Source organism: Telopea speciosissima, chromosome 6 (assembly GCF_018873765.1).
Source record: "Telopea speciosissima isolate NSW1024214 ecotype Mountain lineage chromosome 6, Tspe_v1, whole genome shotgun sequence".
In the NCBI taxonomy this organism is placed as follows: domain Eukaryota; kingdom Viridiplantae; phylum Streptophyta; class Magnoliopsida; order Proteales; family Proteaceae; genus Telopea; species Telopea speciosissima.
Genome location: NC_057921.1, coordinates 5,480,788 through 5,507,390, shown reverse-complemented (window position 1 = coordinate 5,507,390; position 26,603 = coordinate 5,480,788). Strand labels below are relative to the sequence as shown.

The following is a 26,603-nucleotide window of genomic DNA, read 5'->3' as shown; positions in this document are numbered from 1 at the left end:
CGCCCAAGCTTGTCCTTCTGTTCCTTGCTCAACAGCGAGCCAACCTGCACTACCCTAGAGGGATCATCCTTGCTAAGGGGATATGGGACGAGGTCCTCCACTGGCCTTCCTCTTTGCTCTATCAGTTCGTCTCTCTGGTCGCTGACGAGGCTCTCTACGAACAGCGCCATCCCGCAGGTATTGCCATTATTCTTTTTGACGAACGTCGCATAGCACTCCCTGGCTTTCTTTTGGTCTCCTCGGATCTCGCCCACCCCATTCTCTGTTGGGAACTTCATCTTCAGGTGGATGGGTGACACGACTCCCTTAAGGGCCATTAGGGATGGTCGCCCCAGGAGGCCGTTGAAGGATACCACGAACTTTACAACCATGAAGTTCACCATGATTGTGATCTACTGAGGATACTCTCCAAAGGTGACGGGCAACTCTATTGTTCCTCTGATGGAGGCGGTAGCGCCCGAGAACCCGTGGAGGTAGGTGAGCTCTGTTTTGAGTTGGTCGTCGCCAAACCTAAACTGCCTGTAACCTTTTAGTGAGAGCACGTCCACGGACGCCCCAGTGTCTACCAACATCCTGTGCACGGGTCGGTTGGCTATCTCTGCCTGTACTACTAGGGCGTCCTCATGTGGAAAGCTCAGTCCTTCCAGGTCTGCGTCCGAGAAGGAGATTATATTCTCGATCTTGGCTACCTTGCTTGGGTTCTCCGCTACTCCCACAAACCTGGCATGGGCTTTGGCCTTCCTGGTAGACTCCTGCCCAGGTCCTCCCAGTATGGTGAGGATGGGGGCTCCCTTGGTGCCGCTTGGTTCTGCTCCATCTTTCCTCTCTTCCGAGCAGTCTCTCTCCCTATCTCAGTCTGTTCTTCTTTCTTCGAGCCGCGGCTCTTCTCTTTCTTGGTCACGGCCTCTGCCTCCTTGGCCCGTCACGTCCTCCCTTCACATACTTGTTCAAGCTCCCCGCCTTCACAAGTTGCTTTATCTCCCTCTTCAGTTGGATGCAGTCTTCTGTTTCATGACCAATGTCCTTGTGAAAGAGACAGTACTTGTTGGGGTTGCGCTTCTCAAGTCCTACTAGCATTGGTCGTGGCCAATGGAGTAGGTCACGTTCTTGGATCTGCATGAGGATCTGGGACCTGGTGGTATTCAGGGGGTGTGAACTCGGGGTTGCTTGCTCGGTCATTCCTCTCTGGGTAACGGTCTGTCCTTTCTGACAGACGGTCGCCTTTCTCCTGTCGACGCTTGGTCCTTGATCTCTTGCTTTCTTTACGATCATCTGGCACCGACCTCTTGTTGTCCTGAGGCTTGGCCTCGATCACTTTCTTTCGAGCATGTAGTACCTCGGCTATATTGGCGAACTCGTTGCACCGCACCGCTCCAGAAGCTCCTTCATTGTCTTGGTCTCATGTCGCGCCAGGTCTTTAATCAAGTCTAGGTCCCTGATGCCCCCAGCCAAGGCTGCATGCTGGGTCTGGTCGTCTAGGTCTCGGACCTCTAAGGACTCCTTCGTGAACCTGGTGACGTACTCCCTGAGGGACTCCCCAGGGTTCTGTACCACGTTCAACAAATTGATCGTGGTCTTCTTCTGCTTGACGCTGCTCTAGAAGCGGGTGACAAATTGCTCGCAGAGTTTCACGAACGAACCTATCGATCAAGGTCGAAGCCTAGAAAACCATGAAGTGGTTGCACCCTTAAGGGATGCAGGGAATGCTCAGCAGGAGGCCACGTCTGATCCCCCATAGAGGGTCATCATCCCATTGAAGTAATTGATATGGTCATTAGGGTCCGTGGTACCACTGTAGAGTTCAAAGGTGGGTAGCCTAAACCGGGAGGGGAGTGTGGCTGCCATGATCTCCACCGAGAATGGGTGTTGTCCCGGTACCAAATGTGTTTCACCCTTCGTCTACTTCTTTATCCCTTCCAGCTTCTCGTCCAAATCTCGGAGTCTTTTGTCTAACTCCTCTTCTCGTGACGATCCGTCACGCCTAGCGGGACGTTCGCTGCGACCTCGCTCTCGACCTCTCCTTGAAAGTTCCCTCCCGCCGTGAGTTTTGACATGATGGTGAGTGGTCACGACGCGATGAACCTTGGCGCGAATGCGAGGGACTTTCTTCTCGATAGGTCCGGCTTTAGCTTGGTGTGTGACTTCCTCCTAGTCGCCCTTGGAATACTGATCTTCTAATCGAACCATCTGGACTAGGTACCATCGACCTGTGCGTCGGTGACACCCCACGTCCCGATCGAATTGGAAGGTCCCCCGTTCTCTTGGGATGATGCGAAGGATCTCCCTACTGGTGAGTGGGACTTGCACGCCTTGCGAGTCTCTTTAATCTTTCACCCCTAGGAGGCATGGTTCAAAATCTCGCGATATTTCGGCGAAATATCGCTTAATTTCGTATATCTCGAGCTTACCGAGATGCGAAATCAGGTCGAAATGAAAACATACCATATTTCGTCGATATCTCACGAGATATAGACGAAATATGGTATTTTGGCTTAAAGTGTCACGTGAAGGGGGGCTTTAATACAATATTTTGTAGATTTCGGTCCATATTTCGACCGAGAGCTGCATTTGCTAAGGAATTTCAGTCTTTTGCCTATTCTTCCACTCTTCCAAGCTCTCATCCAACACTCTAGCCATTGTTCAAGCACATTGTTGTCGGATTTTCGCCGGTAAACTCATCGGATGGTCATCTAAGCTCATCATCCAAGCCTTTTTGAGATTGGTGCTGATGTGGAGGGAGGTAGGCCCGACCCCATGATAGCTTCTGAGATTGGTGCTGATGTGGACGAGTATATGGCTGACGAGGGTAAGATACATGCAAGGGAAGCCTCACCCATACCATTCCAGCCCACTGGTGGCAATGTTGCTGATGATGAAGACTGGTCTAAGTCCTCAAATGATGATGATGGTGATGATGGTGATGCTGATGGTGGTGATGGTGATGCTGGTGGTGGTAATGCTGGTGGTGGTGATGTTGGTGGTGGTGATGCTGGTGAAGAATTTGACGGCATGCGAGAGCGTTATGTGGTAGACCAGGAGGCCCAGGATACGAAACCTGTAGAGCAACTCCGATTCACTGGAGAGACACAGTTTGATCATGCCACACAAGATACGGACCACGGAGCACGTGCCCCCGCACCCCCACCCTCGAGAGGCCCCCTACATACATACAGCAGGAAGCGTAGGGGTCGACAAACACAGTTGCAACCTGATCACATGGACATTGATAATCTATCTAGCTCTGTTGGTGGTTTGAGTATGGGTGATAGGGAGGGAGGACCGACTGGACATTGGCATGCCCCATCTTTTGACGCACATATCACTCCATTGGCATCGGATTATGGTGCATCATAACCTTACAGTGGATATGGATATGGATCATCATCATATGGGCAGTTTAGTGGGGTAGGGGACTATGACTACCAGTCCCAGTCCCAGGGACATACTGGATCATCTTTTGTAGATAACATCTTTGCATACCCTAGCGGACCTAGCTACCAACCTCACCAGCCATACATGCAGCCAATGCCAACATCATATCACAGTGGATCATCTTCTTCACGGACTGGATCGATTGGTAACCCTAGTTTATATCCTAGGATAGGTTACCTACAGTATGTTGATGATTCCATTTATGTGACACTTGTGGATGACTACACTCGTTTCTTCTCCGATTCTATACCGTGGTCCACATATGTCCTTCAAACAGAGAGCAATGGACGTCGACTCCAGCGAGGCATGAGTGGGATTGATTTAGGGAGGCACAGCAACTGCTATTAGCAGTTTAGCACTTGTAATTTGTAACTTAAGTTGTGATTTCATTGATCTATGAACTTGTGAGTTGTGACTTGCGAGTTGCGAGTCTTGTGACTTACTAACTTTGACACTTAGTGTATTGCCTTCAAGGCTTCAAGCGAGTTATTGAATATTATGGAGTTTATGAGAATCATGGTACTCATCAATGTGTATTGGCTTTAACTTGATATGTGATGAAGTTAAATACTATTATTAAATATTAACTGCCTAATCTATGTGTATTTAACTATTTATACATTAGGGTCGGCGACCGTATGTCAATCAAGGGTGCAAGCCCAAAACACCAATTTGAATTCACATTGTTACAATTATATGGTTTAAATGTGTTTATTAAGCTTAAATAAGGCTGTCCATGAAGTTTCAGGCCTAGATATGGCCAAATACCCCCCGAGATGGACCCCCGAAATATTACGGAAAAAATGCAATATTTTGGTCATATTTCGCGATATCTCGGATATTTCGGATATCTCGGTAGGCCCGAGATACCGATATATCGCGAGATATAGTACTATGCTAGGAGGTGACCTGGCTCTTGTCGAGGTATGGGCTCGGTCCTTGTGATGAGTGGTCACGACGCGATGAACCTTGGCGCGAACGCGAGAGACTTTCTTCTCGATAGGTCCAGCTCTGGCTTGGTGTGTGACTTCCTCCTAGTCGCCCTTGGAATATTGATCTTCTAATCGAACCATCTGGACTAGGTACCATCGACCTGTGCATCGATGACACCCCACGTCCCGATCGAATTGGAAGGTCCCCCGTTCTTTTGGGATGATGCGAAGGATCTCCCTGCTGGTGAGTGGGATTTGCACGCCTTGCGAGTCTCTTTAATCTTTCACCCCTAGGAGGTGACCTGGCTCTTGTCGAGGTATGGGCTCGGTCCTTGGTGGTGGCAATGCCCTACGGCGGTGGGACGTCGCCCACTGCCTCAAATAGTCTCGAAAGAGTTTTTGGTCATTGAGGATCTGTCGCTGCAAGTCATTGAGGTCGACTACCTCAACATGGTGGTTCTCAAGGTTCTCCCTCTCCTGGGAGTCATGGTCATTGGCTCTGCGACGAGAGCTCTCTTGGTGGAGGTGACCCATTCCTCTCCCTCGCAGCATTGGTGGAGGGAGCTGCCTTCTTACCCTGTGGTGCCATTGAGTAGTTAAGGAATCGAGCTAGTAGGTACGTTGGTTAGCGTCGTTCCCACAAATGACACCAATCTGTTGCATCAAGAAATCGCTTGGTGGTCCCTTCGAGTGCCGTAACTAGTAAAAGGACCTGCGTGACAAGGGAGAACTGGTGAGGTTCCGGCCTAGGACTCTCCGATGCCTAAGTTAGATTTCTTTGAGCAAACAGATGAATAGTTAGAATTCAAAATGGGTTAATGGGGGTAGAGTACCTTGGAATTTATAGTGGAGTGAGGAGGCGGTGTGGAGAGTCCCGGTTGGTAACAAGTAGTCCTTATAGTAGATAGACGTTCCTAGTTGGTAGGATTCATCTCTTGGTTGGTAGCTCTCCCATGGGAGGTAGAGTCTCAGTAGAGAGGATGTTCTTGGTAGATAGACATGCATGCACCCTTGTATATTGGATAAGGTCCTTGGTGCATGAGGCTGTCTGGAATTGTACCTCTGGTAGGTGGTACCCTCAACTGATGAGGTAATGCACATCTTGTAGGTGACGGTAGTAGCTTGAGTGTAGTACTTGGTCTTGGTTCTTGGACGTCCTTGTTGGTTCTTTGCCTTCCGGGCTAATCAAGTGAGACGTATGGTGGCTGGGCTTAGGATGGTCTTCCCACTTGGGCTAGGACACATGGCGGCTCCCAATTGGCCGGTATAATTTTGGTTTATCAGCTTTACTTTCCTATCTTGAGTTTTGTTAGTTTAGGAAATAAGAAAGTCACAAGAGTATTCTACTTTGAATTGCAAGTGTATGTGTGAAGGATCCCTCCCCCCCTCCCCCCCCCCCCCTTCTCCCAAAACAGATCTCTCTCTATCTGGTTTCTTGATCCCCTCCTATTTCTTCCCCTCTTCTCTCTACCTCCCCCATTGCTTGTCACTCTGTTCACTTTTGGACAGCTTTGTACTCTCCTCTCCCTATCAGCCAACCATTCTTCCGTCTCTCCTCTTTCTTTTCCCCATCAGCCATTACAGGCTGCTGGAATATCAAAACCAGTAAGTTCTTTAACCCCTGGCTTGTCAGGAAAATAACCTAGACCTGGAGCCATGATGTAATCAATCAAATCCTTGGTTCCTAATCTTGGATTAGGGTTCACTAGTTGCATCAATGACGGATTCCCTAACCCAGTTTCACAGTATCGTCACTGCACTCAAAGAGTCAAAAACAGATGAGTGCAAAAGATTCCAGTTTAACTATTTCCATCCTAGTATAATTGAAAAAGAATCAATTAAGCAATAGCTTGCGTATAGAATCAAATCTCTTTACAAAATATAATAAAGCAACCTTAAAGATGAAAACATTCTCTAAGACATAAGTTGCTACTTCCTGTCATTCAATCATTAAATACAAATACATAAATTGTGACTATTCCAATGAGTTAAGATTACAAATGCTCTTCTTTCTCTTTCAATAACATTTTACAAATCTACTTACTAATCCCAAACAAGAATATGAAACAAAAGCGAAAGGGAACGAAGGGTGAGGAAAGAAAAATATATAGAAAGCATTTCTATTACGATATTAAAGTGAAAACAAATGTCAAGGATGACCAGCTGTTAACAGTCATTTTAGACCACTGATGCATTACATTCTTCCAGCAGATTGATGATATTGTGCTCTGGGGCACTAAGGGAAGGAAGAATCAAGCGATTGGATGAAGCTGGACGTGGCTTTGTTCCACAAACTTCAGATTCAAGGTTGGCCCCTTCCTTCATAACCGGCAAGTTACCCCTCCGTGCATTTGCTGACATCCGCTCCTTCCATATTCTCCCATCCTGAATGATCAAAGCACTTAAGATCAGAACTTCAAGAAGACTTTGCTTCCTTATGGCAAAAGTTTCTTAGCACTGATTTCCTAGCATTTCCATGCATTTATACCACAGATGTCAACATATAAAGAATCCGTTAAGATCTTAACCAACCTGGTAAATATATAGATAGAACCTCCTAATGAACCCTGTGAAAATGGATCAATGACCTCTAGTAGATAAAAAATAGACAGAACTTCATAGACACATTACAAATAATGAAAAATGAAATGCCCTAGCAGAGAAACACCCTAACCAATGTGCAAAGATTCTCTTGGATAGAGGGCCCATCAAGAAATCTGGATTAACCGATAACATTTAGCAGGCATCTATCACTACAGGCAAAGCCAAAATGTCTCCCCAATGAATTAAGAAAAAATCTTTTCCTATTCACCTTTCATTCAAATACTGTCATAGCATTGTTTGGTTGTGTAAAGTGTAAACATAAAGAAGTACAGGTCGGCAACTTAATATAGAATTTTCACTCAGGGTAGGCTGAGCAAGTCTTCATAAAGAGAAATTTTCTCAGAAATGTTACTATGATTTGTAAAGCTTTTCTAAAACAAGGTGATTGATAAAGCAAATGGACTAAACAGTCCTATAACATATCATGCAAGTGGAACACATGAAACATGACAACCAAAATTAAAGAAATAAAACCAAGGTATGTCCAACGTATCGTATGCAGCTTCACTTGTTTTTATTTTTCCAATTGAGCAACACCACATGTTCCATTTGGATTGCCATGTGAGTGTTGGCCCCCAAGTGTTTTGCAATAGCTTTGAACTTGCAGAGCTTACAACAGTAATTACATTTAATTACCATAGAGATGACACTAGATGGAAGGAAAGAAGGTAAAAGATTTTCTTCTCTCTAAGAGGGAGGAGGGAGGGGAGAATGAACCCTTGAGTCCCTGATGCAGTAGCACTCAACTGGTTGGACCAGCATGACCGGGAAAACCCAAGCACAGACGGAACCGGCCCAATCCATCTTTTCGGTCTAATAAGGGCTGGTAGAAGTTAAGTTAGTCTTTATGTCTATTATTTTATGTTTTACTTTGGCTAGGCTACTAGTAGTAGAGTTTTATTTTTTATTTTAAGGATATGATTAGGATTCTTTGTTTTTTCGCTTGATATAATTACATGTACCCAACGGAAGAAACAGATTTGGAAAAAGAGGAAGTGCTGAGTTGTTGGATACCGTGTGCTTGTGCATGGTGAGTTGCAGACCTGGTCGACAGGTCTCTTTCCCCTTCTCTCATTGGGCTCTCAACCAATTTGGCATCAGAGCCGAAACTCATAGCCATCCTCCTCCCCCATCAATCTCTCTCTTCCCTCTCACCAAAACTAGGGTGATCCTAAGTCCTAGGTTTCCAACCCCAAAACCCCTCCTTGCTGTGACATTGATCGATTTCCCTTCTAGTGTTACTGCCATTAAAAAAATAGAGTTTCATAGGTAGGAAGTCGATGCGATCGTACCTAGTTTTTGTTGTCGTAGTTCGAATCCTTGCACTCCGGCATACTAGATTTCTGGAGTTGGAAGTTCTTTGTCGACCTCCAATGCTGTCCCCGTCCACCGTTGTTTCTACCTTTAGAGGTCGAAGACGAACCAATTTATCGATTCATGATTCTTCTAATTGGTCCAAGGACCAATTCCCCCCCCCCCCTTACTATTTATCGTACACACAGTGCAGGTGGTGCATGTGTGTTGGTTGTCATTGTTGTCAATACAATGTCTGTGTTGGTTGTTGTCAACAATGTGCATCTTGGTGTAGTAAGGTCAACAGAGTAGTAGCACACATGGCAGATTTGAGTACACAAGCATGTACAGTAGTGTACTGGTGTAGCAGGACATCTACAGTGATAGAAGCAGTGTACTAGTGTAACAGGATATCTCTACAGTGATAAGAGGTAGTGTACTGAGTGGCAGTAAACTGTACAGTGGCAGTTACAGTGGTCAGTATAGTACAGGCAACATTCTAGATGAGTTGGCAGACATCTGGTAGTGTAGAAAGCGACTGGACAGTGTCCCCAGCATCCCCAGTCGTGATTACAGTGGTCACAGTGGCAATGACAACATTACAGGGGTTTGGCAATGTACACAAAGGTCCCACAGTGATTGGGAGTCACCCAGGGGCAATTCTGTCATGTACAGACATGACAGTGCGTGTACAGGGCATAGTATGACATGACAGTGACATGGTAGTGTTCACAGGCTCTAATGATGGTGTACATGGACATGTATGGAGATGATGATTTCATGCATGGGTGCATGTGAGTTGATTTGTGTATGTGAAATGCTATGCAGGGCCCACATATTGATGGTAATAATATGCACATTTTAATGTCATGAGGATCTATATACTTTCATCAACTGATATGGTGATGCACATTTGTAGGTGCTGAGAAAGCACGGTGATGACTTGGCAAACCAGGTGTCAACGTACAAGGGTGGCATGGCAAGTCAGTAGGGTCAAGAGGCAAAAAATGGCCAAGGCATGAAGAACCCGACATGTGCTCGACATATTGCCTGGAAAAAGAGGATAGAGAAAATTGGTGGGCCCCACAGGTGACACATGTCAGTTGAGCTGTCACACCTGTTACAGACGTGACATTGGTCTAAGTGGAGGTCTGATGTGGCAGCCAAATGGGAAGATGGAGCTGATATGGCAGGGTGTTGCAACGACACCCACAACAGATGTAGCCATGCCCGCAGTTGATGTGGCCACAGCTACAAGCCATGTGGATGCGCCTACAACAGGTGAGCGCGCAAGGGGCAGCAAGGGCCCAAGATGGGCTTGGGCCCCCAGCCAAGGCATTAGGCCTCAGGCCTTTGGTCGAACAGATGGTTGGCATATAAGGAGTAAGCCGATTTTTTTTAAAAAAAAGTAGAACACTGCCCTCTGTGAGCATTTTTGAGTTTCAGGGGTTGCGAATGCAATTTCGAATTGTCGGCGGGGCGGGGTAAGGTAGAAAATGGAAGAGTGGCGCGAGGGGGTGGGGGGCTCGATGTAATAAACGAAAGTTCATTTGATAAACGTGTCTGGGTATTGCGCTGGTGCACGGTACATGAGTCAAAGATTCCGTTTCGAGATTGCTTGTTGGTGGCGCAGGTAAGTCAAACTGCATGGTGCTGCACTAAAGATAGTGTGTGAGCCCGTGCACTATGAACGATCAACTCAGATTCCGTTGCGTCATCTGTCATTCTGCGGTTCTCGTCATCCATCGTGGGATTCAAATCTGAAGGCCGAGATCAGTTCTGGCCTAGAGCTATCAATCAGACAGTCATCTGTAAGTCGCGCCATACAAACCAATAGGTGGTTGATACGAAGCCTGGCATATTGACCTGTGACGAGCTGGTCTTCACGAGGCAGATATTACCTGCAGCGTGGTCTTCATACTCCTCTTAATTCCAGATGTCCCGTCCAGATTTTATCATCTGTGCCAAGCAACAGACCTGATCCGAAAAAATGCGCTGATGCATCAGAAGCCGATCTGACATACAGTAAATTCCTCGTCAATCGCGATCCAAATCCAAAGGTTAGCAGCTCTTCTAATCTCGACACCCTGTAGTCCGCAGACTACGGTATATCACACATATGGTGTGGCATCCTCCGAGATACCAAGTGCCTTACTCTCAATCGCCGCATGCCTAATGACGGACAGAAGCCGATCCAGAATTTATGGCTTCGTTGAAGACTCATTGAAGGGTAGGAAAGCTATATTGAAGAAATTATGAGGTGTATGCCATATAAGAAGAAGAAAGAGGAAGGAAGGAGAAGGAACGAGAGAAGGAAGAAGAAGGAAAGAAAAACGGCGAAAATATTACAAAGAAAAGAGAAGAAAGAGGAAGAAGAAGAGGAGATATCACTACCAGGGCATCTCCAACAAAGCTCCACAACCTCTTAGGAGCTTCTCTAAATACCAGGAACAGTAACATACATGTGAGCATTTCTATCACTCACCCTTGTCATTTGTTTTTCTGTATCCATTTATAGGTTGAACTACTGCAAAAGACCTAGGGTAGAAGGGGTTTTATTGTAGGGCATTGTTATAAGCCGAAACTTTGTATTTGGATAACTAGTGCATACTGGGTAGCATTGGGGGTAACACACTTGCTCTTGTGTCACCAAGGGTTGAAGCAGGCTAGGTATCCTATAATATTGCATGATAGAATCATTGTTGGGTAGCTTGCCCTTGCCTTTGATTACCAAGGGTTGAAGCAGGTGTAGGACATGAATTGTTGATTGCAGTTGAAGTCCAGTGTTGAGTAGATGCTAAAGTTAGTGTGACCATGTTGGATTACATAGGCTAGAATACCCCTGGGGGGTATTCTGGACTTTTTTACTGTTTTATTCTTGTTTCTATTATGTGGGTTTAGTCCCACATTGCTTACTAGTAATTCTATTATCTATTCTCAATAATATAAATTAGGAGCTTGGGGTGATCATTAATCATCCAAGCCTTATTCTCAAATTCAGATCTGTTAACATGGTATCAGAGCAGGTTTTGAATTAGGGTAACTTTTCTTTCTTCCATTCTCGATTTCTTCTTCTTCTCTCTTTCTTTCTCAAGTTTTTCTTCCACCCTTCTCCTCTTATTCTTCATTCTCCCATTAGGGCAGCACTGATGAGGTGATCTACAGATCCAGTTGCTGCCCTCCATCACCTCATTCATGTTCTAAAAAATTTCAGAATCGATAAAAGCTTGTGTAACCTGCCTGCGAAATTTGAAGCCTTCAGATTTTGGGACTGATTCAACTTTATCTACCAAGGGATCTCTCCACATTATTGAAGCTCGGGAACTATAGTAGATTTATTGGACAAGGTTCTATCTCCAGCCGTACTGAAGACTCTCTTTCCCCATTGATTTTTGCTTTCATCAGGGTTTTTTTCTAAAACCCTGCAAATATCGATCTTAGGGTTACTGTTCTCTGTTGATGCTGATTTTTGGAAGGATGATTCAGCACTACTAGAAGGCCACTCGATCGAAGTTTCAGCCCATTCCAGTGTGTTTTTGCCCCCATTCTATCCTACATCGATCTCACCATATTCAGAGTTTTTTTCAAAACCCTAAAAAAGTCGATCTAGGGGATTGCACTAGCTGTTATTGCTGATTTTTGGAGACAAGTATTACTATATTTCCAGCAGTCTCTCCTCCAATTTTCAGCCTTTATCTTGGAGTATTTGTTGGAGTTCTCTGCACAACAGCCCCTCTTTGCGATTTGGGTTTCTCTGCTACAAGTATGGGTGACTCAATCACTTCCACTGCTACTTCTGATCAAAGTAGCCAAGGCAAATCAGAATTTCATACCTTTCCTACTAATCCAATCAAACTGGATGGTTCTAATTATTTGCTTTGGTCTCGGTCTGCTTCCTTTGCCATTGCTGGCCGTGGCCTTACTGGTCACATTAATGGCACCACTGTTATGCCAACTGAGACTGGTCCTGCTTAAGAAAGATGGCTTGCCAACAATGGTGTTCTCATGTCCTACCTGATTGGTTCTATGATTTCAGATCTGCAACATAATTTTCTTCTCCTTGATACAGCCTCTTAAATTTGAGCTGCTTGCAAGGAAACTTACGGGGGTTTGGCAATGATGCCCAAGTATATGAACTCAGGCAGAAGGTCCTCCACACTACTTAGGGAGAATTTTCAGTTTCGAAATACCATGCTACTCTATGCAGTTTGTGGCAACAATTGGACCACTTCTCTGATTTCCACCCTACTACAGTTACTAACATTGTTGCTTCATATAAGAAGCGTGTGGACAATAACAGGATATATAGTTTTTGGCTGGTTTAAATATGGAGTATGACCAGATTCGTGTTCAAGTATTGGGCCATAAGTCTTTTCCCACACTTAAACAATCCTATGCCTTGGTGTCCTCTGAGAAAAACCGTAGGACTACTATGCTACACCCACCTATTACTGACAGATCAGCCCTCAAGGCTGCTGCCCCGGCTACTCTTCCACCTGTTGGCACTGCTTCTCTTGGTGATTCTACTACAGGGACTGTTGTTTATGAGCACTGTCACAAACCCTACATCCCAAGCCAGAAATCTGACTTCCATAGTTTCCCCCAACCGGATTCCCGCTTATGTCATATGACATCACCCTTATGGCTTAAGTATAGTTAATTAAATACTTATCCTATATTAAATTAGTTTAAAGAAATACATTTATAAAACTGATTTTAATTCAAGCCATACCAAACATGCCTTAGTAGGGCATTACTATATAAAGTATACTTAGCATTTCATTTCATTTCCTACCAACCTAAACTAAGAAACGATTTCAGCAAGGGAGAAAAGAAGGCTAGGGCTTAGGATTTGGAGTCCATTTGGAGCTTAGCATTTGGGGATTCTACTACAAACTTGGAAATCTGGGGCTGCCTTACCATCTCTATTCTAAATTCAAGTAGGAACCCAACCCCAACTTCTGAATTGCTTAAATTTTCTCCTTCTCCTTCATTCTTTTGAGTGTACAACTTAATTCAGCCCAGAGCCTAGGAAATCCAAGTAGTTGTTGGGTAAACCTCTAAATTTCAACATGCAATTGGGTTAAAATAACCTAATTTGTTGTTTCCTACTTCCTTTAGCCTAGTTTCTTCAAATTGAGACTTTGCATGGCAAGATCCATGTAATCCCAGCCAAAACCCCCTTTCTGGTTCATCCACCGGATGGAGTTACAGGTGACCCTACGGTCGACCGGTTCAGGGACAAGTCTGAATCCGGTCCCTCCTTGCTGTCCATGCTTTGTTTTGGTTTGTTAGGGCTTTAACCTAAGGTTTCTTCTATACTTAATATATGTTATTTAATTGATTATTAGGACTGCAAGACCATTATTGCTAGGGTAGTTTGTGTATGTTGGAGTTTCATTTGGCTAGGATAGTTCTCCAATACCGGTAAGGAAAATTTGACTTAATTTAAGTGTGTTTATTGTTTTAATTTCTATTTATTATTGGCTGCCATGTCATACATCATAATAGCAAGTTATTACATATAGTTTTATAGCTTTCTTTTTTTTATGCATTAGATGTTTGCATGATACTAGGGTGCATTCCATCTTGCATATGCATAAAATTATCTTGATACTCATTGAAATTGATTGGAATGTGTTGCTGGAAATTCTCTCTTATTATCTAATACTGGAACATATGCCATCATAATAGTATGCATTGGGCTAGGGATATCATGAACCCAATGCTACGGCCCTTACCAACAGGGAAGAGGTGTTGGATAACCCGTGGTAGGTTCGAAGGGATGATTCGGGATGCCATTCACTATCCCATATCCGAAGAACACTACAGGAATGGGAACAAACAGTAGGGTTAACATTTGGGGGGTTCGTTGGTGTCAGATGTGTAATACCTGAGCTGGCGGGTCCCCACCGTGGTAGAGTGGTATCGCTCGGGTGACTGACGTCTGGTTTGTGTCTCCGGGACCGAGGATATCATACCTACTATAGTAGCATTTATACCCCATGAGACCTAGTATCAATGTTAGGAGCATACTTAACTTCAGATCATTCATCATGGACTATCTGCATTTGATTGTGTGTTTCTTTGAGAGCTGCCTCCGCTTTGGATTCTCCTACTGGTGTTGGAGTTGAGGCTCCGCTGTATGAGGTGCACAATGCCTTGTGTAATGACTGCGCCTTCTCTTGACTGTGGCCTGACAGCTAGACTATGTCTTCTTCTTTTTTGTGTTATATACTCCACTTTTGTATAAAGATGATATGTTAGTTTGTAAACTTGTCTAGAGTTACTTCTGGGAATGTACAGTTGTAGCTCAAGCTTCAGATATTATATATATATAAATGAATTATCACATAGTTCTCTTTATTATTGATCATATTCTTACTATTTAAACTCTTCCACTGCGTTTAAATTACTGTATTGTGATAATTGTTGTGAATAGAGTATTGCTCTTGTGATCCTTAGGATTGGTTAGATGTCGGATGGCATCCAGTCACACTAGGCCCTTATTAACTAGGTCAAGGTGTGACACCAAGACCACTATCAACAACCAAATCTATATTCACATCCACATCCACAGCTCTATGCTTTCCAATGTCAAGCATAAAGGGAGAGATAGGTAGAGGATAATGAAGGAAATCAATAGCCTATTCACTTCCACAATTCTCCCCCTAAAGAGGATGCTGAGATGGTGTAAAGAAAGGGACAAACTCAAGGAAAGTCACATCTTTGGAGGTGAGGCACCTGCAAGAGGATGGGTGATAGCACTTGTAACCTCGGAAGTAAAAGAGTACCCAAGAAAGAGACACTTGAGAGCTTTAGGATCAAGTTTAGTACGATGTGATTTGTTAACATGCACATAACAAACATAGCCAAAGACTTTAGGAGGAAGAGAAAAAGCAGAAACCTGTGGAGATAAGATTTATAAGGGAGATTTGAAATCAAGAAGTTTGGTAGGTATGCGATTAATGAGAAAGGAAGTAGTGAGAAGTGCTGCAGACCAGAAGGTCTTAGGAACATGCATACTAAACAGAGAGACTACGGGTGACCTCCAATAAATGACGATTTTTCCTCTCAGCAACCCCATTTTGTTGGGGTGTGTCAACACACGCGAGCTGATGGATAATGCCATTATTAGTGAAGAAGGTTTGGAGGCCACCAAACATGTATTTTCCTCCTTTATCAGACCGAACAATTTTGATACGAGTATCAAATTGAGTAAGAATCATCTGATAAAAATTCTGAAATGCATCACAAACCTCACTTTTATGTTTCCTAAGAACAGTCCAAGTAGCACGGGAAAAATCATCAATAAATGACACGAGTAACGATAGCCAGATAAAGAGGTAGTAGGGGAAGGTCCCCAAACATCAGTATGCACAATATGGAAAAGAGCAGCAGTTCTATTACAATGATATGGATAATGCTATTATTAGTGAAGAAGGTTTGGAGGCCACCAAGCATGTATTTTCCTCCTTTATCAGACCGAACAATTTTGATACGAGTATCAAATTGAGTAAGAATCATCTGATAAAAATTCTGAAATGCATCACAAACCTCACTTTTATGTTTCCTAAGAACAGTCCAAGTAGCACGAGAAAAATCATCAATAAATGACACAAGTAACGATAGCCAGATAAAGAGGTAGTAGGGGAAGGTCCCCAAACATCAGTATGCACAATATGGAAAAGAGCAGCAGTTCTATTACCATGATATGGATAAGAAGAACAACATTGTTTGGCAAACATACATGGTTCACATTGAAAAACATAAGAAGAAGCAATAGAAGAAAATAAGTGAGGCAAATGTTTCCTCATTACAACAAAAGAAGGATGGCTAAGACAACGATGCCATAACATAACAGACTCCACAGAACTACAACCATTACGTCCACAGACATAGTATTGAGCTGTGGGCAAAAAAGGGTAAAAAAGGTAAAGGCCTTGCTCCTCACGTCCACTGCCAATAATCCTCTTTATCACCAAATCCTGAAAAAGACAGTGAGAAGGAAAAAATGTGACACAACAGTTAAGAGATTTAGTCAAGTGACTCACAGATAAAAGATTAAGTGTAAGGTTAGGGACATAATGAACGGAAGTAAGGGAAATAGATGATGTAACAGGGATACTACCCTTACCAGATATAGAGGAAAGGGAGCCGTCAGCTACCCTAACCTTATCCTTACCAAAGCAAATGGTATAGGAATCATAATAATGGTACGTACTAGTCATGTGGTCAGTGGCACCAGAGTCAATGACTCAAGACTGGGCTACAGTAGAAGCGGAGGTGGAGACCTGTAAAGCTGAGGATGAAGAAGAGCTGGGCATTGTGGGTGTAGGAGATATGCTCAGCTGTGACATGACCCTGCGAAACACTGCATCTGCCCAAGTGGAGTCATCCTGTGTAGCATCTGCCTCAGTCATCACAGAGTGTGCTTTAGCTCCCCCTCTACAGCTACCACGACCTCGTGTGCCAGGAGGACGACCATGAAGAGACCAACACCTATCCTTGGTGTGTCCAGTTATCACATTTAAACCTATCTCTCCCAACTCCACTGGCACCAACTGTCTCCACAGCTCTGTCTTCCTCACGGTTAGGCCCTTAGCCTCTACCACCTCCACGGGTGTCTAGGAAAAAACTAGAATTGAGAGCTGACCTCTCAAGAGATGATGTTGGTGTTGGTTCCATAGCAATACGCCGAGTCTCCTCACTCTGTAAGTAACTACAGACCTCACTAAGAGATGGAAGGGGAGACCGACCTAAAATCTGGAGCCTGATTAGCTCATCGTCAGGGTTCAGACCACCAAGTAAAGTGAAGACACGCTCCTTTTCAAGAGTCTGATATACCTTTGCTTCATCCTCTGGGTTGGTCAAGTGAAGGTCCATGAGTTAGCTTTTAGGTTAGAAGAGTAAGTTAGAATAGGAGAATAAGATGAGGGAGAAAGTAGAAGATAAGATAGGAAGGAGACAAGGAGAAAGAAGGGAGAATATTTCAATTGTAGAATATTTCAATTGTAATGTTTGTGTTGGAGAGTATTCTCTCAACACCTATATTACTCAAATAACAACTTACATATTACATCCAACCTCCCTAGGGAGGTAAAAGGTAAAAAGAAGAAATTACATAATAAGGGAACTAGATAAGATCCAGTTCCTAAAGTACCCCTAGGACATAAACTCTAATAACTTTAACACTCCCCCTCAAGCTGGAGAATAAATGCCATGCATTCCCAGCTTGCATAGGGGAGGACTAAATTGAAGAGAGGCAAGAGCCTTGGTGAAGATGTCTGCCAGTTGACCACCAATCCTTACAAAAGGAGTACAAATGCAGCCAGAGTCTATCTTCTCCTTGATGAAGTGTCGATCAACTTCAATGTGTTTGGTTCTGTCATGTTGTACTGGATTGTGGGAAATACTAATGGCAGCCTTGTTGTCACAGTAGAGTCTTATAGGGCCTTCAGTGTCAAACCCCAGTTCCTGAACTAGTCTTTTCAACCATATGAGTTCACACACTCCATGAGCCATAGCTCTAAATTTTGCCTTGGCACTAGATCTAGCTACAAGCGGTTTTTTTTGTTTCTCCATGTGACTAAGTTACCTCCCAAAAAGGTACAATAGCCGAAGGTAGACCTCCTATCTGTGATGGATCCAGCCCAATCAGCATTAGTAAAACCTTCCACTCTTAAGTGGTTGTGCCTAACATACAACAGTTCTTTCCATGGGCACGATTTCAAATATCTAAGGATACGATACACAGCATCTAAATGGCCACTCTTGGTTCCACTGCATAGGAAATATTTGGGCGTGTCATAAAAAGGTATATAAGCTTCCCAACTAGACTCTGGTACTTTCCCGCATCAACAAGAGAAGGGCCACAATCTTCTCCTAGTTTGTGATTCTGCTCAATAGGAGAACTTGCTAGTCTATATGTATATACATCCCTCTCTCTGTCAGCAAATCAAGCAAAAACTTTCGTTGACATATGTTGATTCCTCTCTTGGTCCTTGATACTTCAATGCCTAAGAAATACTTCAAGAGACCTAGATCTTTGATTTCAAACTGTTTAGCCAAGTAGATTTTCAGTTTATCTATCTCAGCCATATCATCTCCAGTGACTACAATATCATCAACATAGACAATGAGGGCTGTGATGGTACCATTGCCCCTCTTAGTAAAGAGAGTGTGGTCAGCTTGACTCTGGGAATATCCATTCTTTAGAATAGCCTGTCGGAAGCACTCAAACCATGCATTTGTTGACTGTTTGAGTCCATATAGTGCCTTCTTGAGAAGACACACCTTCCCTTCAGCTGAAGGTATTTTGAAGCCTAGTGGGGGTTGCATGTACACTTCCTCTTCCAAGTCACCATGAAGAAAGGCATTCTTTACATCTAACTGATATAATGGCCAATCTTTACTGGTAGCCAATGATAAAAGAACTCTTATACCCAGGTGGCCTGAGTTTTGAAGGAATGGTCTTCCATGGTGGCCTGAGTTGGAAGAGATTTATTAGGAACATCGTGCCCGGGGAGATAGAGGAATGAGTTAAATTATAGTCGACATTCCTCCTAGGGTCATCAATGAGCCTGAGGATGAGTTACCTCATACCCAGGGATCCCCCCATTATGTAGGTTTGGATGATATAGAAGAAACTGATGGAGATGAAGTGACTCCTACTGCAGACAAATGGAGGAGGCTAGATAGAACACCTCAAGCTCGTAGGAAGAAGGGTACTGGAAAAGCATTGGCTGCTTCAGCGTCAGAATTAAGCAGGTATTTAATTGGAAAATGGACCGAGCGGGCAGTATCACTCCCACTTCGTCCAACCAACCAGTAGCATGTACTAGTACTGTCATTCCTACTGACCCTCTAGTAGATGGACCCTACAATAAGAAGAATTGTCAAGCTATGTTGGACTCACTACCAGACATTACAGAAGAGATGTATGTGAAGGCTCAGAAGAAAATTCACACTGACCCTGGTTGGAGATTGTCATTTGTAGAAGTGATTCCTGAACGAAGGACATGGATGTAGCGGGCGTTGCTTAGGGAGTAACAAAACTTGTAGTCTTTTCAACTGTTTGTGTGTGATTTTATGAACTATTTTGGAAGTGTGTGATTTTAAGAACTATTTTGGATGTTTGAATGAACCATTACAATATGTGGGATACTTTTGGAAATATGTGATTTTATGAACTATTTTAATTGGTGTAATATTTGGTTGAAATTGCTTTTTTAACCTTATATTATGCATGTGACAACTTCTACTTTGATTAAATAGTCTTTTGCTAAATGGATTTTTATGAATATTGATATCTATATGTATATACAGATATGTCAATGAACAATGATAACTATGATGATTCATCAACTGATGAGGATATAATGATGATACTAGAACTTCAAAGTCAAATAGATCATTACCGAATTAGAGAACCATTAATGGATGGTAGTTACACAGGAGCTGTTAGGGTAGCAGAGATATTGAATGGTCATTCAAATCACTGCTACACTCATTTCAGGATGGAAAGATAGGTTTTTCTCAACATACGTGATAAGATGGTACGTAATGGTTGGTTGGCAGATAGTTGAAGTCATTTCTTCCAACATTGCTGCCTTCCACTTTCCATCTGTAGATGCTTCCTGCCAATCTTTAGGAATGGAAACAGAAGAAAGAGAAGATACAAATGCACGAAAAGAAGGAGAAAGAGAACTATAAGAAACAAAACGAGATATGGGATGCAGAGTGCAAGTCCTAGTACCTTTGCGATGAGTAATAGGTAGGTCGGAGGAAGAGGGCCACCAGGAGAGGAAGAATCTGGATCTTGAGCCGGCAAACTGGATGGGTATTGGTGCTACAGTGGATTGAAGCTGTCCCCTTTTGGTGCTTCCCTTTTTATAGGTGATCATATAAGAGTAGTCAATCTTCTTCTGAAACTCACCAATAGTTCTCTAGACAGGAGTCCGCTCCCCCTGAATAAGAACATCAACAATACTCTTTCCCATGGTCTCCCCCTGTAAAGGACTCCCTTCGGATGAGGGGGGAACAGCCAGAGGGGGTTGGGCAGCAGTCAAAGGAGGCTGGGCAGCAGCCGTAGGTGGCTGGACGGCAGTCGTAGGAGTTAGAAAAGGAGGAACCTCAAAGGACAGCACATCTTCACTAGAACTCTCCCCCTGAAGAGGTGGTGAAGAATAATAGGAAACGGTCTCATGAAAAATAACATCCATAATGATCAAAGTACGGCGGGAAGGGGAGTGGTAGCACTTGTAACCCTTCTAGGTTGGAGAATAACCTAAGAAAATACAACGTAACCCCCTAGGTTTCTAGCAAACACACACAACCAAACACCTTGGGAGTAACAATAAAGGAGGAATTCCCCATTAAAACCACAGCTGGAGTACGGGAGTCAAGGACCCGAGAAGGTAGCCTATTGATGAGATAGGCAGCAGTGAGGACAACATCTCCCCAATACTGAGATGGGACATGTCTAACAAACATCAAATCCCTGGCCACCTCTAACAAGTGGCGGTTTTTCCTTTCTGCCACACCATTCTGGGTAGAGGTATCAACACAACTAATCCAGTGAACAATACCATGGTCAGCTAGATAGTTTTGAAATTGAGATTCATTATACTCGGTTTCATTATCACTTCTCAATATTTTGAGAGTAGCCTAGAACTGAGTTTGGACCATTTTATGAAAATGTTGAAAACACTCAAAAACATGATTTTTTGTGTGTAAAAGATACACCCATGTGTGCCTAGAGTGACAGTCAATAAAAGAAACAAACCATCGGTGACCAGAAAGAGATGTTTTACGATTAGGACCCCAAACATCAGAATCCACCAATTGAAAATAAGAGAACTCCATTTATTTGATAAAGAATAAGCTGAGCGTGTCTGTTTGGCTAGAACATAGGCCTCACAAAAAAAGTCATCCCTAGTACAAGGGGTGACCAAACTAGGAAATAAATGTGCTAAAATTCCTAATGGAGGGTGACCTAATCTAGAGTGCCATTGGTAAAGTTCAAAAGAGACTAAGGAATTCTGAGGTAGCGGAGAAGGTAATGGTGGTAGAGAGGGGCGACCATCTTCAGCCAGGTACAATCCACCATGTACTTTACCTAATCCAATCGTCTTCCCAGAGCCCAGATCCTGAAAAACACAATGGGAAGGAAAAAATGTTATTTTACAATTAAGATCACGAGTAATACTACTAATAGAAAGAAGGTTAGTAGTAAAATTAGGAATATGTAAAACTGAGGACAAAAGAAGAGAAGAATTACAATTGATGATTCCTTTTCCAGATATGGAGGAAAGGAACCATCAGCTACTTTGACCTTGTCTTTCCCAGAAGTGGGAGAATAACGATGGAACATGCTAGAGGAACCGGTCATGTGATCTGTAGCTCCAGAATTTATGATCCAAGGATGGGAAGCTACAGAAGCACAGTGACCACCAAATGGAATACCTGACCGGGCAAAGTGTGAACATGAAGGAGCAGCAGAGTTGGCAATATCAACAGATGTAGTAGAGGCAGCAGCAGTGGAAGTCCTTAACACACGCACGAATGCCTGTAGATCATCCTGGGATAGACCAATGTCAGTAGTAGGGGTTGTAGACTGTAGTAACAGTCTTAGTGTGATGAGCCTTGTTTTTTGGCTTTGTCTTTATCTTGGCAGCCCTTTTTGCTTCAAAGTCAACCGATTTCCCATGAACCTTCCAGCACTTCTCTTTGGTGTGGTAGGGTTTGTGACAGTGCTCACAAACAACAGTCCCTGTAGTTGAACCACCAAGAGAAGCAGTGCCAACAAGTGCAAGAGTATCCGAGGCAGCCGCCTTGAGGGCTGATCTGTCAGTAATAGGTGGGCGCAGAATAGCAGCCCTACTGTTTTCCTCAGAGGACACCAAGGCATAGGATTGTTCAAGTGTGGGAAAAGGCTTATGGCCCAATACTTGAACCCGAATCTGGTCATACTCCACATTTAAACCAGCCAAAAAATCATACACCCTGATCTTGTCCACATGCTTCTTATATGAAGCAATGTCAGCAATAGTAGTAGGGTGGAAATCAAAGAAGTGGTCCAGTTGTTGCCACAGACTACGTAGAGTAGCATAGTATTTGGAGACCGAAAATTCTCCTTGAGCAGTGTGAAGGACCTTCTACCTGAGTTCATATACTTGGGCATCATTGCCAAACTGCCCATAAGTTTCCTTTCAAGTAGCCCAAATCTAAGAGGCTGTATCAAGGTGAAGAAAATTATGTTGCAAATCTGAAGTCATAGAACCAATCAGGTAGGACATAAGAACACCATTGTTGGCAAGCCATCTTTTTTTAGCATGACCAGTCTCAGTTGGCATAACAGTGGTGCCATTAATGTGACCAGTAAGGCCACGGCCAGCAATGGCAAAGGAAGTAGACCTAGACCAAAGCAAATAATTAGAACCATCCAGTTTGATTGGATTAGTAGGAAAGGTATAAAATTCTGATTTGCCTTGGCCATCACCACAGAAGTTGCAGTAGAATTAGCTGAGTCACCCATGATCACAGAGAAGTTGGAGTGATGAGAAACCCAAGAATCCCTTCAAGATAAAGGCTGAAATTTGGTGGAGAACCCTCTTTTAATGTAGGGAGAGGTGTCTCAAAAAACCAGCAGCATCTGACAGAGAAATCCTTGAGATCGACTTTTTCAAGGTTTTGAAAAAAACCTTGATTTTGCTGAAATCGAAGGAGGGCTGATTGTTGACAAAGAAACACCAAATAGAGCTGAAACTTGGATCGAGTATGCTTCTAATAGGACTGAAGTACTCCTCCAAAAACCAGCCCCAATGGAAACCTGAAACTCCTAGATCGATATTTGTCAGGGTTTTGGAGAAAACCCTAATTTGATGAAAAGAAATCGATCTAGGTCTACAGTATTGTTGGAGTAGGAACTAAGCCAAAGAAATAAATACTGCCGCAGTTCTTGTGTCTTCAATGATGTAGATTGGTCCCTTGGCAAGGTGTGGAAGCAATCCAAAAAAAAGCTGAAGAAGCAAATATCGCAGGCAGCAAGAGCTCTTCCCTATCGATCCAAAACCTGAATCATAGGATGAGGTAAAAAGGGGGGCAGCAACTGGATCTGTCGATCACCTCATTAGTGCTGCCCTAGTGGGAGCATGATGCAGAGAGAAGATCAAAACAGAAGAGGGGGGTGGGAAGAAGAGATTGAGATTGAAAGGGAGGAGGGGTGGAAATCGAGAATGGAATGAAATTCCCTAATTCAAACCTGCTCTGATGCCATGTTGAGAGATTTATAATTAAGAGTGAATGTTTGGATAATTAATGATTACCCCAAGCTTCTAATTTATATTATTGAGAATAGAGAATAGACTTACAAGTAAGCAATGTGGGACTAAACCCACATAATAGAAACAAGAATAAAACAGTAAAAAGGTCCAGAATACCCCCCACGGTATTCTGGCCATATAATCCAACACCAATAAAAGTTTGAAGTCTTCAAATTTCGCAACAAAGATCAAGCCCCTATCGATCAGAATTTGATATCATGTAATGAGGTAAGAGAGAGGGCAGCAACTGGATCTATAGATCACCTCATTAGTGCTGCCCTATGGAAGAAGAGAGAACAAAGCAAAGGAGAGGAGAGTGAGATCGAGAAAGGAGAGAAGAGAAGAGAAAGAGGAGACCGAGAATGGGAGAGGAGGAGCCCTAATTCACAACCTGCTCTGATACCATGTTGAGAGGATCAAAATTAGGACTTAATGCTTGTATAGTCTAAGGCAGACCCCAAGCCATATATTTATAATCAATAGAAACTATTACATGGACAGAACTGTCCCTTACAAAGCTGACATGGCTGTACATATCATAAAATAGGTAAAAAATCCAGAATACCCCCACAGTATTTTGGCCCATACAATCCAACAATATGAGTACAAGACATAAATACCCTTGTACCCCATTTTACAACACTCCCCCTCAAGTTGGTGCATAAATGTCACATATGCCCAACTGGCCAAGAATAAGGTTAAAGACCTTAGTACTAAGACCTTTCGTAAAGACATCAGCTAGTTGTTCGTTGCTAGGAACAAAAGGCACACAAATGAGACCCAAACCTAGCTTTTCCTTGATGAAGTGGCAATCAATTTCCACGTGTTTTGTTCTGTCATGCAGAAATGGGTTGTGAGCAATGCTGATAGCAGATATGCTGTCACAGTAAAGCCGCATAGGAGGAATGACAGGCACAGCCAAATCATTGAAAAGACGTTGAAGCCAAAGAAGCTCGCAAATACCATGTGCCATTGCCCTGAACTCTGCTTCAGCACTAGACCTTACAACAACCGATTACTTCTTGCTCCTCCAAGTGACAAGGTTACCAATGGAGGATGTCCTAATTTGCGATGCCAATGAAGAAATTCAGAAGCTAGAGGAGATGGAGAGGAAGTCTGAAGTGTCTAACCAGAGACTGATGACGACTCAATATCAAGCAGGTATAGACCACGATGCACTCTACCAGAACCAATCGTTGCCCCTGTGACCAAATCCTGAAAAACACAATGAGAGGGAAAAAAAAGTGACTGTGCAATCCAGTTTGGAGGTAGGTCTACTTATAGACAATAGATTATTAGGAAAAGAAGGGACATGCAACACAGATGAAAGGGAAAAATTGAACGAACAAGAAACGGAACCAATACTAGATACAGAGGAAAAAGTGCCATTAGCTAAACGAACCCTGCCTTTACCAGAGCAAGGAGAGTACTGAGAAAAAAAGTTATAGGAACCTGTCATGTGATCCGTAGCCCCAGAGTCGATGATCCATGGGGAGGAGAGAACAGATGTACTAAGGCCACAAAATGGAATACTTGAATTACCAAGAAGGGGTTCAGTAATGGCAGAGGCCGATGAGGCAGATGTAGAGGGCTGGTCCATTTTAGACAGAAGACGTCGGAAGGCCATGAGTTCATCTGAAGATAGGGCTAAACCGGGGGAGGCGGTGTTAGAAAACTCAGTATGGTTGGCCTGGCTAGAAGGAGCCTGGTTGGAATAGCCACGGCCACGACCACGACCAGACGAACCAGAGGCATCAGCAGGACGACCATGCAGCTTCCATCAATAATCTTTGGTGTGACACTCCTTACACAGTAATCACATTTGATAGGTGCTTTGGTTTAGGAGCTACCAGACCGAGCAGTATCATTACTGGACTGCGAGCTAGACACAAGAGCGGATCTCTCAGGAGGTGCAGGAACAGGTGTGGGCAACATAGTACTACAATGCCTATCCTGAAGCTGAATCATGGCATATGATTGCTCCAAGGTAGGGAAAGGATCACGGCTTAACACGTGCCTGAAGCTGATCATATTCGACATTCAGCCCGGCTAAAAAATCATAGACACGGATCTTATCTTCCCGCTTCTTGAACTTGGTACCATCTGCAGCAGTAGTTGGAACAAACTCCTCATAAAAATCAAGCTCCTGCCATATAGAGTAGAGCTCATTATAGTTGTTGGAATATGTAATCCAGAATACTGTGGGCGTATTCTGATCCTTTTGGGGTAGTTTAATTCCTATGTTACTTGGTTTAAGTCACTGCTCTTATACAGACGGTTAGTTAGGGGTAATTATGTCTATAGTCGGCTATGTGGGTTTTGGTCCCACATCGCCTATTTCAGTCCCTTTGTATTTTCCCCTCTATTATAAATAGAGGGGCTTACCTATCAATGAATATAAGATATAATTTTCTCTCATTGTCTCTTTTCTAACCCACGGTTCTTCCAACATGGTATCAGAGCTGGTCTGATCTAGGTTAGAAAGAAAGAACAAGACCACCTTCAATCAATCGACTTCTCCCTTCTTCTCTCTTTCTCGGCTTCTCCTTCCTCTAGTTTTCTTCTTCTTATCCTTGTAAGGGGGCAGCACTAATGAGGTAAAAACTTTAACCAATGATTTAGTTGCTGCCCTCCTCCATTCTATCGATTTTTTTCATTAAAAATCTGCTGGAACCATCTTTGTGATTTGGGGCTTTCCAGAATTTTTTGGAGATCTGATTTCTATCACTAAAGATGGCTGATTCTCCCTTGTTGGAGACTCCTATGCACCCTTTTCCAGCCCCTTTCTACCCTATTCCATTGTCCTCCTTCCCTTTTTTCTTTTTCTCCATCTTTCATTAACCTATCCAGCCTCCATACCCAAATTGATCCCAACTTGTCAGGGTTTTGAAAAAAACCCCAACTCCAATCGATTTTGGGGTTTTCCTTTTCAGATGCATCTGATTTTTTAGGGGTGATTCCTTACTACTATATGCCCCACTCGACCTAAGTTTGTACCTTTTCTGATGGCTGGATT

At 43.4% G+C, this 26,603-nt stretch overlaps 1 protein-coding gene across 2 annotated transcripts in view; it reads right to left on the bottom strand.

The window, feature by feature from the left end:
* Positions 1–6,356: 6,356 nt before the first annotated feature.
* The window catches only part of LOC122663585, a 64,129-nt gene continuing 43,882 nt past the window's right edge, over positions 6,357–26,603 (bottom strand). For both annotated transcript variants that reach the window (XM_043859175.1, XM_043859176.1), the window contains exon 3: positions 6,357–6,749. In XM_043859175.1, coding sequence (XP_043715110.1) covers positions 6,543–6,749 — 207 coding nt within the window. In that variant the 3' untranslated portion in view covers positions 6,357–6,542. The remainder of the gene's footprint in view (positions 6,750–26,603) is intronic.